Raw genomic sequence first — 15,925 nt, forward strand, 5'->3', positions numbered from 1 at the left:
ATTCCTAACCTGAAAAGTGGTCCACTTGTACTGTACGCCTGGAAAAGACTTGTTTCTGGCAAGTGATTCTTCTTATCTCCTAGAACTAGAAAGGACCTTGAAAGGTCATTGAGTCCAGCTCCCTGCCTTCACTAGGAGGACCAAGTACTGATTTTGCCCCAGATCCCTAAGTGGCCCCCTCAAGGATTGAACTCACAGGCCAATGCTCAAACCACTGAACTATCCTTCCCCACCCTTGACACAGAATCCTGGGGTTTACAGTAGGGTTTGAAGAACAGCGATGTAGACCATTGCAGCTCAGGCTCTGAAGACCCACCCTGGTCTTCAGAGCCTGAATGTTTACACAGGTGATGGTAGCACTGTATTACAAACACCATGATCCTGAGTCTGTAGACCTGATATCTAAGACCCATAGCAGAGAGTCTTAGAGTATGTCTACCCTACAGGATTATTCCGATTTTACAAAACCAGTTTATGTAAAAAAACAGATTGTTTAAAGTCAAATGCACATGGCCCCACAAAGCACAATAATTCGGTGGTGTGCATCCATGTACCAAGGCTAGCATCAATTTCTGGAGTGTTGCACTGTGGGTAGCTATCCCATAGTTCCCGCAGTCGCCCCCACCCATTGAATTCTGGGTTGAGATCCCACTGCATGATGGTGCAGAAACAGTGTTGCGGGTGTTTCTGGGTAAATATCATCACTCATTCCTTTCTCTGTGAAAGCAACGGCACACAATCATTTCGTGCCCTTTTTCCCTGGATTGCCCTGGCAGATGCCATAGCATGGCAACCATGGAGCCCATTTTGCCTTTTCACTGTCACCATATGTGTATTGGATGCTGCTGACAGAGGTGGTACTGCAGTGCTACACAGAAGCATTCATTTGCCTTTGCAAGGTAGCAGAGAGGGTTACCAGTCATTCTGTACTGTCTGCTGTGCCATTGTAAATTGGCGATGTGATGACGGTTATCAGTTCTGTACTGTCTGCTGCTGTCATGGGTGCTCCTGGCTGACCTTTGCTGAGGTTGGCTGGGGGCACAAAGAAAAATGAGAATAACCCCCCTGGGCTCATTTCTTCCTTATGTTGTATCTAAAAATAGTCCTGCCAAGAATATGGAGCGAGTGTACTAGAGAACCAGGGCTGGTCTACACGAGGGGAGGGGATTGATCTAAGATACTTCAACTTCAGCTATGTTATTCACGTAGCTGAAGTTGCGTATCTTAGATCAAATTACTTACCATCCTCACGGCGCAGGATCAATGTTCGTGGCTCCCCTATCAACTCCACTACCGCTGTTCGTGTTGATGGAGTTCCGGAGTTGACAGGAGCGCATTCGGGGATCGATATATCACATCTCATCTAGACATGATATACTGATCCCTGAGAAATCGATTGCTACCTGCTGATGCGGTGGGTAGTGAAGACATAGCCTCAGTCTGTCAGAACCAGAAAACACAGCTGCTTCGTGTCAGATCCCACAGAAATGTTGAGCTGCATGCCATTCTAGGGGATGTCCCTGCAACAACTCCACCCATGCTTCCCTGCTCCCCCAACCCTTCTGGGCTACCATTACAGAGTCGCCCCATTTGTGTGACAAAGTAATAAAGAATGCAGGAATAAGCAACACTGACTTTTTAGTGAGATAAAATGAGGGGGAGCACAGCATCCCACTGCTATGATAGTGCAGGCACTACAGAATCTTTTCTTTAGACATGAAATGGGCCGGGGGGGCTGATGGCATTCAGCCCCCAGTTGCTATGATGATAGTTACCAGCTGTTCTGTACCATCTGCTGGGTATAACAGAGTCACACCTAATTTTACCCAGGTGCCTCTGGCCAACCTCACCTGAGGCCAGCCAGGAGCACTCATGGGCTGATGACAGGGACAGTTACCAGTCCTACTGCACTGTACCATCTGCCACTGGGGAAGGGAGGGAAGAGGATGCTGCTGTTCATTGCCCCAGCACCGTGGCTACCAGCAGCATGCAGTAGACATACAGTGACATTGAAAAAAAGTCAACAAACGATTTTTTCCCCCTTTCTTTCATGGGTGGGGGAGGGGGAGTAAATTGATGAGATATACCTTGAACCACTCCGGACAACATGTTTGACCCTACAGCCATTGGGAGCTCAGCCAAGAATGCAAATGTTTTTCAGAGACTGCGGGGACTGTGGGATAGCTGGAGTCCTGAGTCCACTCTCCCTTCCTCCATGAGCGTCCATTCGATTCTTGGGCTTTCTGTTACACTTGTTACACAGCACTGTGCTGTGGACTCTGCATCATAGCCTGGAGATTTTTTTCAAATACTTTGGCATTTCGTCTTCTGTAACGGAGCTTTGATAGAACAGATTTGTTTCCCCATACAGTGATCAGATCCAGTATCTCCCGTACAATCCATGCTGGAGCTCTTTTTGGATTTGGGACTGCAGCGCCACCCGTGCTGATCAGAGCTCCACCCTGGGCAAATAGGAAATGCAATTCAAAAGTTTGCGGGGCTTTTCCTGTCTACCTGGCCAGTGCATCTGAGTTCAGATTGCTTTCCAGAGCTGTCACAGTGGTGCACTGTGGGATACCGCCCAGAGACCAATACTGTTGATTTGCGGCCACACTAAACCTAATCCGATATGGTAATACCTATTTCAGTGCTACTCCTCTCGTCAGGGAGGAGTACAGAAACCGGTTTAAAGAGCCCTTTATATCGATATAAAGGGCCTTGTGTGGACGGGTGCAGCGTTAAATCAGTTTAATGCTGCTAAAATTGGTATAAAGACGTAGTGTAGACCAGGCCTTAAAGACACACTGTAGATGTGCTGCTTGAGGATAGAACAAGTTGCTGCTTCTAAGTAGACTAGATTCTGCATCTAATTCCAGGAGGACCAACATCAAACTTTTATGTTCACAAGCTTCTTAACTTTCAACCCAGATTTGTTTCTGGGCTAATTTTTCTACCTCAGTCCATATAGCCCCTATGCTGACTAATCATGGTTAATTAGTACTGAAATACTCAGCTGCTATATAAGTATGTCCTATGACTTCTAGCCAACAACTGCTGTTGTACTTAGCTCCCCCACTCCCCTGGTAGGCCCTCCGAAAGATTGCCATCTATCAGCGCAAACCTGCCCCTAGGTGCCTCAAATGGAGGCAGGCTTTGTTCAGACTTGGATAACTCACTGTTCAGGTGCTGTGCAAATGAGGGAGAAGGCATTTTTCTGCCACAGAGTTTCATACTAGAAACATGCACTAGTTTAACTACATTTAAAAAAAAAAAATTATGCAAACTTACATTATGTGCACCTGCATTAACAGTACTTTAACCATTGTTTTGTATTGATTTGATCAGTGAAGCTAACCCAGTTCAGATGTCTTAAAGTCCTTCAAGCTCTTCTACAAAGCTAGTTTGCTTGACATTGTAGATTCCAATTAATTTATCCCTACTGCTAGTAGAGCTGAGGAACATTAAACAGTGCAGGTAGTTTACATGACCTTATGCTACAGTACACAGCTTTTCCCTCTGACCTACAGAAGGTGCTTCATGCTTCAATAATTATTGGGGACCTCAGATAAACAGCTGAGAATTGAATGATCCCTTTGCTCTATGGCAAAACTACGTCCCATCTTGAAATGGCCTCCGATTTCTGAGGGGGTGGTCTAGAAACTGACCTCTCATCTGTACTGTTGCAGACCTTTCAAGGTGCAGTATCTTGGTTGATTAGAAACCACTTGCTAAATATGGAAAGTGCTCAAGCTGCTTGAAACTTGATTGGCTGCTTTAAGAGCTTACTGTTGTGTCCCAAGGAAGTGTAAACCTCCAACTGAAATGTGGCCTAACTTGCAGGAAACTCATTGGCTAAGGCCCTCCTCCCCTCTCAGCAGTGAGTTAACATCATCTTCTCAGTAGCTTGTTCTCTTACCATCCTCAGACTTGCATAACCTGTAAACAGTCTGAACATATACATGAAAAGCAACACAGCATCAGGCTAGGGCCTGCTATATCACACCTTGCCATGCTCCCTTACCGCCAACAGGGAATGGAATTGGAGGGCTTTTCCTGTAACAGCAACCAGTTCAGCTCCAAGAGCATGCCTTCAGACCTTATTTGGGATGGCTTGGTTTTCTAATCATACCCATTTACCACACACCCTTACGCCTCCCTGCATGATACCATCAATCTTTCCCTCTGGCACCCTCCACTGGCTCTATTTCCTGCTTGCTTTCACTTTGCTAACTTCCCACCTCTACTTGTTACTCTTTAATCCTGCCTTTCCCATTCTCTTACCAGCACAGCTAGGTTCCCGATCCACATCTGAACCACCTTCCACCCATCATACCATTCCTTCCTGCTCCCTGCTGCTGGCTCTGGAATAACTGCTCTAAAAAACAACTACTTGTGATCTCTTCATCGCACCAGTTCCTGGCTCAAAGAACTGGATCTGACCCTGCCTCTGCCCTCTTAAAGTGTGTCTATACAAGGAGATGGGGTGGTGGTGATAGACATACTGTGAGCTTGATGAGAGCTAGTGTGCTAAAAATAGTGTAGCTGTAGTGGCACAGGCTGGCTATGCCAAGTGCCTACAGGGTCCAGGTGGGTTTGTAGTTGGTATGGATAGCCTGTGCCAACACAGCTATGCTTTTTAGCACTCTTGTTTGAGAGTTAGCATGAGTATATCTACATGAATCAAGAATCTCACCTTTAACAGTAAAAGCAGCAGAGTCCTGTGGCAACTTATAGACTAACAGACGTATTGCTCATGCTTCAATACGTCTGTTAGTCCATAAGGCGCCACAGGACTCCTTGCTGCTTTTACAGCTCCAGACTAACACGGCTACTCCTCTGATACCTTTAATAGTGCAGACCTAACTTTAAGGAGGCATCTATCTTCATACTACCTAGTCTAGATGCCACCATAGGAGTAGTGGTCAGCTCCTTTCCTGCTGCTTCCAACTCCCCTTTGAACAGCACTCTTGTCCCCTACCCTGCTGCTGTCAGCTACCATTCACCCACCTCAGCCTTCCTCTATGCTTTCAACTCCTGGCACTCAATCTCCCACACATCCTGACTAGACTTAACACACACTGCACATTTTCTCATCTCTACGTTCAACTTGCAGAACTAGCTTCAACCCTCTCAACTCCCCAAAAGAGTCAGTCATTCAACTTATCTTCAACAAGTTCTGATCTTTTGGCATCACCCATGAGCCCCTCGATCATCCTATCAGCTGGCCTTTCCCTGGTTTCTAATTCATCAGCATTAATTTGTCTGCATTCAGTCCTCTCCTCCCTCCCTTTCATTTATATGGCTGACTTTCTCCAGCCTTCCTGTTCTCCACCCTTAACTCTTGTTACCCTTGCCAACTTTCAGCCCTTGCACTCAACATCCACTTCCTCGTTTGCCGCTGTCATCCTGCTGCATATCATGGGGTTTTTGCCAGATACCTTGACTTCCTCCATTACATTTATTCTCTCTTTTCTGATATCTTCCTGTCAATTGAATCCTAAGCCTGAAATCTCAGCCTTGTTTTTGCCACTTTTCACACACTCCTTAAGCCGCATACTTAATGATTTTTTAAGAGAATGTCAAAATACATGACCCTAGGCATCCCTTCATACCCCTCATCTTTCTGCCCTATCCCACATGCAAAAATTTGTGTGACCTCTACTTGGTCCAGTAACCCCATCCCCATCCCCTTCCTGATTGCCCTCCTGCCCACTCTCATCCCTTTCCTTCCTCCCTCCCTCCCTCCCTCACACAGTACAAGCACACGAGCCTCTTATCTACCCCCCAAAATACCCACCATAAACAGCCGTGACCCCACTTGCCTTTCAAATGACCCCCCATCTCCCTTTCATCTCTAAGCTCACTGAATGTACCATCTACAATCAAGCCAATATCCCTCTCCATTCTATTTTAGACCTCCTCCAGTCTAGCTTCCAGCTCTTGCTCTCAGTCGAAATGGCTCTTGCCCAAAGCACGGAACCAGTCAGTGCTCCATCCTCATTCTCTAGTATTCCTTTGGCTTCGACGACTGTCCTTTCCTGATTCTCCACCATCAATAATAGCTCCTTCAGAAGATGCTCCCAGTCCTTCCCCTGTCAACTTCCTGTGGGCATTTCATAGGGTTGTGCCCTTACTTTCCTTCTCTTCACCCTTTCAGTCTTTATTTTTGAGTCCTCATCTGCAGACATTCAACTACTACCTCTATGCTGCCAACTCTCAGATCTACCTCTCTGCTCCAGCCTTGTCACCTGTCTGCACTAATGTCTGACAGCTCAAGCTCAGCGTGGCTAAAACAACTTTTAATCCTTCTCTTCTCCCTCCCCCCCTTTTCCTCAATCACAGCAGATACCATCCTGCATGTCTCTGAGGCCCATAATCTGATCTTTGACTTGAACCAATCTAGGTCCTTGCATCCAGGCTGCGTACAGGTTTGCACATTCTTTCTGCATAAAATCTGGACTCTTCTGCTCTCCCTGCAGCTCACGGAGGTGGCTCAGTGTTTTGGCATCACAGTCTAACTATGACCCTGGCTTGCTACCAAATACGTTCAATATGCAGCAGTAGACAGCAGGAGTTTCTTTTGCTGCTTCCCTTACACCTTCTATTTTAACTTTGGTTCCCAATGTTTTGGGCAGAGGGGAGCACTGTTCTCTCCCCTCAGGAGTCCTGCTTCTCCCTGCTTGCTCTTCTGCCCCATAGAGGCATGGCAGAGCAGTCAAGAAAGCACTGGGTCAAATTGAAGTGGTACTCTCAGAGAGACAGCTTCCCCAGGCTCAGAAGACAGCGTGTTGTGCCCAGCCTTATTCCAACCTCCTGACCTGACCTCCCAGGGCTGGGAGTGAAACAGGCACATGGAGTCCCCTAACTACCCAGGCAGTCACAGCTCCAATGGGGGAGGAATGGACCAGGAGCCCTGCTGCAGGGCAGAGAGATGCTCCAACAGCAAGGAATGCTTCACTAGGTAAGTCCCAAGGCACCCATGCAGAACAAAGAGGGAAGGACTTTTGGGCAACACGTCATCTCCCTAAGTCCCCCTAAAGAGGAGTGCCTTGGGGAAACAGGCCAGGCTTCTAATCAGCCCCCATCCATCCCAAGCCAACCAGGAAGCCTGAGTTGGACAGGTTTTTCCCTTCCAAGGGGAATGGAAGCCATAAGAGGAGGATTTTGAAGGTCTCTGCTTCCTCCTGTATTGAGGAAAAGGAGTGTCTGGCTCTGAACATTGAGAAGCTGTTAACAGTAAGCCCCAAGAGTACATTGCTCCCCTCAAAAAATCCATGAGGCACCAATATCCCTCAATTCTCCTTTGAGCAAGTGATTAGGGAAGGAACAAGCCCGAGAAGGGCAAGGATATGAATAAGAGCAACCTCAGCTCTGTAACATTCAAGAACCAAAGGGCTCTAGGGGTGAGGCAACAAAGGTTGATGCCACTGTTCCCTCTGAAGAGAAATTCTACCATAAAGAATCCACAGATAGAAAGATCAAAGGCTCTCTCAAAAAGGGCTTTGAAGCATCTTCCACCACTCTCAATTTGCAGGAGCTTCACTTTCCTGGCTGGAAGATCTCTGTCCTTTACAGGCTTTGAGATCACCCTGACTTTGGCTCCATTATTTAAAAAAAATCAAAAATAAAAATCCTAGCAGTAGCTGCTGTAACTCTTAGTAAATCTCAAAGTACTTTATTAAAGGAGGTATATGCAGAGGATCACATAGTACCTTTTTAGACTAATTTTTCAGCAGGGCTCATGGTTTGACTCTAATGGGCTCACTCAAATAGCATCTATTCACAGCCTTTTCAGGCAACACTGACCTACAGGGCCTAGGATTAAATACCAGTGCATTTTCAGCACCAAGGGTAGAAGTTGGATTAATCTCCTGTAAGGCCTATTCTTAGTAATAGCTTTTTCACAGCAACTGCCATCAATTGGAAATCTGTTGGGAAGGGAGAAAACACCAGATAGAAAGAGGGGTGTGGGGGCCCTGAGTAGATATTCCCATAGTGGCCACAATACTGTTTAGTGGTCTGATTTCTTTGTTTTTAAAACAACCTTAGAGTCTGGTCTAAGATGGATCTTTATTAACTGAACAGGACTATACTGAAAATCTGGAGGATTCTATGTAAAGAATAATGCTGGAGTTCACCCACTGAACATATTGTGCCCATACACTGTCCAGTCTGCACAAAATAGCAGAGGATTCCTGTAGAGAAGAGAGACAACTTGAAACCAGTTGTTTTTTTGAGGAAGGCGGTTGTTTGAGCATAATACAACAGCCCCTGTATTGTCAGTTCTGGCTCTCAAGTTCCCCCTCCCTATATCTGTGTGTGTATGAAAGACTCAAGCCAACTGACTTCACCAGATGCTGCTATATACAAAGCAAATTGAATGTTTAATTCTTCAGTTCTTAGTTTAAAAAAGAAAAACAAAAAACCTGTTCAGAGATAAATTCACAGTATTCCCTCAGAGTATTGAGAACTGCACTGGCAACCATCAATCTATGATTTGATTTGAATGTTGCTCTTTGCAACATGGATGTGCGACACGAGGAGAGGGGGGACAAGCACCACTGAGCAGCAGGTAAGTGAGGTGGTGGGAAGGATGTATGTGAGGAAGGTGGCCACCTAAAAAACAGCCAGAGCAGGGCCAGAGGGGAAAGACCAAGAGCAAAATTAGACTGTTGTAAACATTTCCAAAAGAACCCCTTGCATTAGGTAGCTAAAAAGGCAGTAATTGCTGTACTTGGCCTAGAGTCCCATAGGTAGGACACTGCTCCATAGGGCAGTCAAATGTCTTCATTCAATATCCAAGAACTGCACTATTGGCAAAGAACAGAGCATCAAACCACTTCAAAGAGTTAATTGAACCTCACCTCCACTGCTTACCTAACACAACTGGTAGTGAGAGTATATGCTGGTAGTTCAGAGTTGACTAGTCACATAGTACTGGCTCATTCCAGCTTCTAAAATACCTTGGGAGAGAATTAATTTCCATGTAATCAATTGCTGTGCTTGCCAATAGGATGTCATGTGGGCCTGGAGAGAAGTTAGTCTGCACACAATATATTAATAGGGAAGTAGCCCACATTAGGAAAAAGATGAATCCTTGACCTAACATTGTGTCTTAGGGTAGTTTTATTCTTCCAGTCCTTACCCTTCTTACCAAGCAGCTCTGCAGTTGTGGGTCTAACTTGCTTGGTAGCATACCTTGTATTTTCTTTATTCATTCTTTTCTGTCATTAGCAGGAAAAGGCTAGAATGTAGCCCAGAGACAAAGAGCAATGTAAGTCAAGCTAGTTTTGGAGAAAAAGCATTTTCTCTTACCCTCAAGTAGTGTAAAACCATGCAGCTCTCTATTTTATCAATGCTGGCAGTCCATCTTACTGAAGCAACATTATGCTAAATAGCATACGCCTATTCAGCTTTGAACTTCTTGATAAGTACTGAAAAAGTGGGTATTCATAGACTGAGCTTCAAAAGAGATCTGACAACTTTCTATTAGTGAGTAAACTACTGAAGGCAGCAAAACAGATATAAAGGTATTGGCATTGTCAACAATTACATTCTCTTTTCTACACATTCCCACAACAGGTCTCCTTTATACAGCCAAATTCAACACATTGATGAGTTTATCAATTACCAGTCAGGTAATCACTGATGGGAATATTCAAGCATTAATACATTTAGATATAGATTGGAGGACAAGTGCTACTGATAATAGTAGGACCCTGCTTTTCCTGGATGTGCTATCCGGCAGATTTCTTCACCAAATTGTCACTGAACCAACAGGAGGCGATGCCATTTTAGATTTGGTATTGGTGAGTACTGAGGATCTTATGTTTGTATGGGACAACCTTGGTTCAAGTGATCATGAGCTTATTCAGTTTCAACTAAATGGAAGGATAAACAAAAATAGATCTGCAACTAGCATCCTTGATTTCAAAACAGCTAACTTTAAACAATTAAGGGAAATGGACTGGACCAAAGAACTCAAGGATCTGAATGTGGAGGAAGCTTGGAGTTAGTTTCTGCAATTTTGACACAGTATCTGATGTCAGCATCCCAAGCAAGGGGAAAAATTTGTAGGGAAGGGTTGCAGACCAAACTGGATAAAATAAACAAGCATCTCAAACAGGGTGATTAAGAGAAAGCCAAAAGCCCAGAAGGGATGGAAGATGGGATGAATCAGCAAGGAAAGCTACCTCTCAGAGGTCAGAAAGTGTACGAATAGAGTGAGATCTGCCAAAAGCCAAGCAGAGTTGTACCTTGCAAAGGGAATTAAAATCAATAGTAAAAGGTTCTCTAGCCACATAAATAAAAAAGAAAGAAAGAAAGAAGTGGGACTGTTAAACCCTGAGGGTGGGATGGAGATTAAAGATAATGTAGGTATGGCCCAGCACCCAAACAAATACATTCTTCATTAGCCTTATTAAAAACGGAGGCAGTTTAGAGATAGTGGCACGGTGACTAATAGGTACACAGATATGGAGGTAGATATTACCACATCTGAGTGGAAGTCAAACTCAAACAGCTTAATGGGACTAAATCAGACAGCCCAGAAAAATCTCCATTCAAGAATATTAAAGAAACTGGCATATGAAGTTGCAAGCCCAATAGCAAGAATTTGTAATGAATCTGTCAACTCAGGGATCATATCCTATGACTGAAGAATTGTTACTATAGCTTCTATTTTTAAGAAAGGCGGGGGAAGTGATGTAGGAAACTACAAGCCTGTTAATTTGACCTCAATAGTATGCAAATGTATTGGAATAAATTTCAAAAGAGTAGTTAGAGGTGAACTGTAACTGGGATAAAATACAACATGGTTTTACAAAAGGTAGACTGTGCCAAACCAACCTTGTTCTTCTTTGAGATCGATTTTTTAGACGAAGGAAATGTAAGCAGATCGAACGCGTCTGAATTTCAGAAAGGCATTCAATACAGATCCACATGGGAAATTAATCCCCACTTTCTCCAATTTAACAAACAGGAGAATTGAAAGGTGGGTAAAGAACTGGTTAAAGGTGAACTCTCAGGCTGGAGGGAGGTTACTAGTGGAATTCCTCAGGGATCAATCTTAGGACAAACCTTATTTAACATTTTTATTAGTGGAAGTATGCTAATAAAATCTGCAGATAACACACAGTTGGGAGGGTTAGCCAATATGGAGGAGAACCAGAATATCCTACAAAATGATCTGGATGACCTCATAAACCGGAGTAATAGATATGGGATAAAATTTAATCTTGCAAAGTTATGCATATAAGTTTGCTATAAGCTGGGGATGTATAATTTGGAAGTGAGAGGAGGAGAAAGTCTTGAGCGTATTGGTTGATCACAGGATAACTGAGTCATCAATAAAAGCAGCAAAGAATCCTGTGGCACCTTACAGACTAACAGACGTTTTGGAGCATGAGCTTTCGTGGGTGAATACTCACTTCATCGGATGCATGCCATGGCATAGTATTCACCTACGAAAGCTCCAAAACGTCTGTTAGTCTATAAGGTGCCACAGGATTCTTTGCTGCTTTTACAGATCCAGACTAACACGGCTACCCTTCTGACACTTGAGTCATCAATGTGATGCAGCTGTGAAAAAGGCTAATGCATGGGTCACTTGTACGTTTAAACTGGTGTAAATATCGGACTCTCTGTAATTTGAAGTCTTTAAGCCATGATTTTAGGACTTCTGTAACTCATGCCATGGCTACACCGGCGTTTTACAGCGCTGCAACTTTCTTGCTCAGGGGTGTGAAAAAAACACCCCCCTGAGCGCTGCAAGTTACAGCGCTGTAAAGCGTCAGTGTAAACAGTGCCCCAGTGCTGGGAGCACGGCTCCCAGCACTGCAAGCTAAACCCCATGAGGATGTGGAGTACGTGCAGCGCCGGGAGAGCTCTCCTGGCGCTGCGACCACACTCACACTTCAAAGCACTCCCGTGGCAGCGCTCCCGCGTTTCGAGTGTAGCCATACCCTCAGACAGAGAGGTTCTGTGGTCTGCAATGTGCAGGTGGTCAGACTAGATGATCATGATGGTCCTTTTTCACCTTAAAGTCTAAAACCTATGAACAGGCTCGGAAGTTAGGGGCAGTGTCATTGCTTCTGGAATTGCTCTATTTCCCCCTTATGGAGGACATTTTGTGTCAAGTTTCAGTTTCTTCACTTATTCTTTATGCAGAGTGCTTTGGAGGTAGCTGCATTTTGTGTAGGTGTTTCAAGTTTCTATGAACAGATGCTGATTTTTCCCAGAATGTTAGGATGTTTTTTTCTATGTATACATTCTCTTGCTTCTTTGCTCTTAGTTTGCATTGCTTTTCATACTACACAGTACTTCAGTTCTACTACACTCAGTTACTTTAAAAGTGTCTTCTTCTTGCTTTATATTCTCTACAAACGAGGAGTAGTATTTTGTTTTGCCAAATGAAAATCTTACATGCTTGATTTTACTCATTGCTATTTATTTTCAAGAAAAAAATGGAACAGTGTTAAGACTAAATATATCATTTTCATACTTTAACAAAGACTTTATTGCATAATCACTATTGTATTCATAAGTGATTTAGAAACAAATATAGTCTATATGCTATTTTTACTTTGAAGTATATAGTGAAGGCACATTCATTTATACATGTGGAAGGTTGACTTTTTCCATGTTCAGCTTACTTTGGTCACCTATAAAACTGTACATAACCAACATAATATAATCTGGAGAATATTAAAAGTGAGTCATTAGAACCATGAGGTTACAGTGTGCAGAAAAAAAATCGGTGATTTATTTTTTAAGAGGTCAGATGTACAAATGTGAAGTACAAAGTTTTAAATAAAGAAAATAGCTTTTTATAAAATTCAGAAAAGTGAATTCGCACTTCAAAGTTTCAGCATGGTGAGCACATTTTAAATTATGATTTTTTATTTCTCCTACTTGATTTCATTATGAAATATATTGGCAAAACATTAGCTTTCATAATTCCTATAAATATCTTTGTCTTTTAAATTATTACTTGACCTGTTCTAGAAGGGAAAGTGTTGAATTCTAAAGAGATGTTTTCTTCTGCACAAGGGATACTGGAAATCAGAGTTTTAAAAAAATTCATGGCTCCTTCTCCAAGTTTAGAATGGTCCTCTTGAAACAACTGAAGCATTAGGAAGCAGTCGACGAACATCTCTGAAGCAGTAAAGTGTGACATGCATCACAAACACGCACAGGCTTAGGGTAGGATGGCAGTGCAAGTTCATTGCTGGAACAAGTGTTGCAAAAGATGTCACCACAGTTTCTACAGTGATGCTACAAGACAGTTTAAGATATAATTAGGGTTGAGTAAGCACAAACTGTATAGTTTAATCTTTAACTACAGCAGGCTATTAGCAAATTGTGATAAGCTCCTGCTGGCACCATCCATGGTTTCCTGAGCCTCCACCCTCCCCACATCAAGGATCCACTTCCTTCCACGTAAGGACTATACAGAATTCAATCTGGAGGCTGTCATCACAGCTGCTTAGCCAGAAGGGGGCATGCATCCGGAGGCATTCATTCTTTCAGGAACTAAAAAACTGCCTTTTAGCACTTCCAGTTCTTGCTGGTTAGAAAAGGAAACCACAATGGGAATTGAACCCACGTTTCTCAATGGCAGGCATGTTACCTGCTGGACCTGGGGGAAGGGGGCCACTGTCTTCCCACTGCGCTAGCTCCCCCTGGCATGTTTGGCTGCTCTCCCTAGCAGCCAGGCCCCAGAGCCACTCTTGGACGCTGCCCGGTGCAGCACAGCAGCTGCCTGGGAGAATGCCTGGCTGCAGCAGCAGTGGACTGCTTCCCGCCCTGGCATGGCTTCTGGGAAAGTGGCTGAGTGAATCAGAGCAGCCCTACTCCACCCTCCCCAGCATGCTCAAAGTTGGCTCCTGTCCCCAGAGCTAAGCCTGGGTAGGAAGCAGCAGCAGCCTGCTCCCTGCCCAAGGTTGACTTCTAGGGATAGGAGCCAACTGAGCATGCCAGAGGGGCTCCAGCTCATTTGGCCACTGTCCCCAGAAGCTGAGCCCCAGGTGCTCTCCTAGTCAGCCAGGACACTGCGCTGCACAGGCAGCATCCTGGTCAACATGGCTGGAAGAGGCTCTGGCCTTGCCCCTTCCTCTCCCCGCCCAGGCCATCTGCTGGAGGGTCACTTGATCCTGTGTGCACCTCCCACAAGTCACCAACCACCAAGTTACAATTCTCTTTAATTTATTGCTTTAAAAAAAAAAGGGCTTTCTACATAGTTCTCCACTGAACACCACTACCTTTCTTCTTGAAATGGAGAAGTCCTTCTCACATTGTTTACAGTGGGTTGCTTCATCATCTTTTAGCCAGGTATGGCCCTAAAATAAAAAAATCACATATGCAAGAAAGATCAATTCAGTTATGAATTACTTGGAGAAAGGATTTGAATCTGAAGGTGGTTTGGGAGTTACCTGCAGTATGAGGTCATCTAAAATGAAATATGTACAATATTTAACTTACTGTACCTTTAGTGCTTTATTTACTTCCTTAATATCTTCCATCTTCAGTTTGGATCTGGAAAAGATAAATTAAGAAATTACTTCTCATTTTAACATGAAATAAAAGGTGGCTATTTACAGAAAAAATGCAACAAAGTTTAGCTGGAACTAAGGGGAGGGGGAAGTCCCAATCCCACAACCCTTGTGTGTAAATAGTACCACTGAAGCAAGTGGATAAGACACACATGCACAGATTGCCCAAACTTTTGTATCTACTTTCTCCATACTCATCCTTCATTTTCTAACATTCGCACTTATTTAATGTAACTGGATGCTCTTTAATTGTTGCATATGTTGTTAATAGTTTGAAAATCCAACCTAATTTATCGACATCGTTCTGAAGTTATTGGAACGTACTGGCTAAGGTGTAGTCCCATTTCTTGTAGAGCTTGTTCCTGTTCTTCACAGATCTTCTCTAACTGCTGCTTCTCATCTTGCAATTTTCGCAGTTCCTATAATTGATACACTGAATGCTCTGAACAAGAACGTGAATGCTGAGCATCTTCACCACAGTATGAATTACAGGGTTTTTTGCAGTTAAAAAAAACCAAACCAAAAAACCCCCCAAACACCTGACCTTATATAAGTGGGTCCTAAACAAATCAACCCAACATACGGAGGAATTTATGATATATTAACTTCTATACAAAGCTAGATACTTATTCTTGGACTTTAGGATCTTGCTTTTGCTATGTTCATGTTAATAACCTGTTCAGATCTAAATGGTAGGCACTTTATGTATCATGGGCAAGTTTTTAAACTGATTATACAAATACAAGAGAGGTGAAGAGATTTTTTCAGGTCTTTGCAATCTCTGTGAGAGTAAACTTGCATATGTGGCATAATGCAACCAGCTGGCCAATGGTGCAAGTATTATTCAGTGAATATGCAGTGAACGCACCTCTTTATCTTTTATATTGCCTTAGCAGCTAAGAGCCGTAGTTATACAACAGGACCCCATTGTGTTAGGTGCTGTACAAACACAGAACAAAACACTGTCCCTGCCCCAAGGGGCTTACAAATCTTATTAACGTACGCTTTGCTCCTCCAGCACTTAAAATAAATACAACAAATGCCAAATGCACGCCAGGGAGTGGGTTGCTGCAAGTGTAAGAGTAATTTTAATGTAAAGAATGAGGATTTGCAGAAAATGATTTTAAGAAGCACAGAGGATTTGAAAACTTGTAGAATTAGTCCACTCATTTTAGTTTGAAATATTCACCATTGAAACCTTTGTTTAGAATATCAATTCACCTTTCTTTTATAATATGCTGACCCCAAGCTCCTCCAATTTACATTTTCTAGCACACAGTTAGTTGAATTGTTGGCCATTTTCTTGTAACCACTTTTACAAGTGGGCAATGGGGGAAGTCTATAGAAATTAACTATTGAAGCAAAGGTGGGAA

At 43.5% G+C, this 15,925-nt stretch overlaps 1 protein-coding gene across 3 annotated transcripts in view; it reads right to left on the reverse strand.

Moving 5' to 3' along the window:
- Positions 1-12,427: 12,427 nt before the first annotated feature.
- RUFY1 (RUN and FYVE domain containing 1) overlaps positions 12,428-15,925 on the reverse strand; it is a 32,327-nt gene continuing 28,829 nt past the window's right edge. For all 3 annotated transcript variants that reach the window (XM_050961537.1, XM_050961538.1, XM_050961539.1), the window contains exons 15-18: positions 14,877-14,971; positions 14,487-14,535; positions 14,262-14,339; positions 12,428-13,275 (exon numbers count right to left, since the gene is read on the reverse strand). In XM_050961537.1, the coding sequence (XP_050817494.1) occupies positions 13,132-13,275; positions 14,262-14,339; positions 14,487-14,535; positions 14,877-14,971 (366 nt within the window). In that variant the 3' untranslated portion in view covers positions 12,428-13,131. The remainder of the gene's footprint in view (positions 13,276-14,261; positions 14,340-14,486; positions 14,536-14,876; positions 14,972-15,925) is intronic.

The sequence above is a fragment of the Gopherus flavomarginatus genome, chromosome 7 (assembly GCF_025201925.1).
Source record: "Gopherus flavomarginatus isolate rGopFla2 chromosome 7, rGopFla2.mat.asm, whole genome shotgun sequence".
Lineage (NCBI taxonomy): Eukaryota > Metazoa > Chordata > Testudines > Testudinidae > Gopherus > Gopherus flavomarginatus.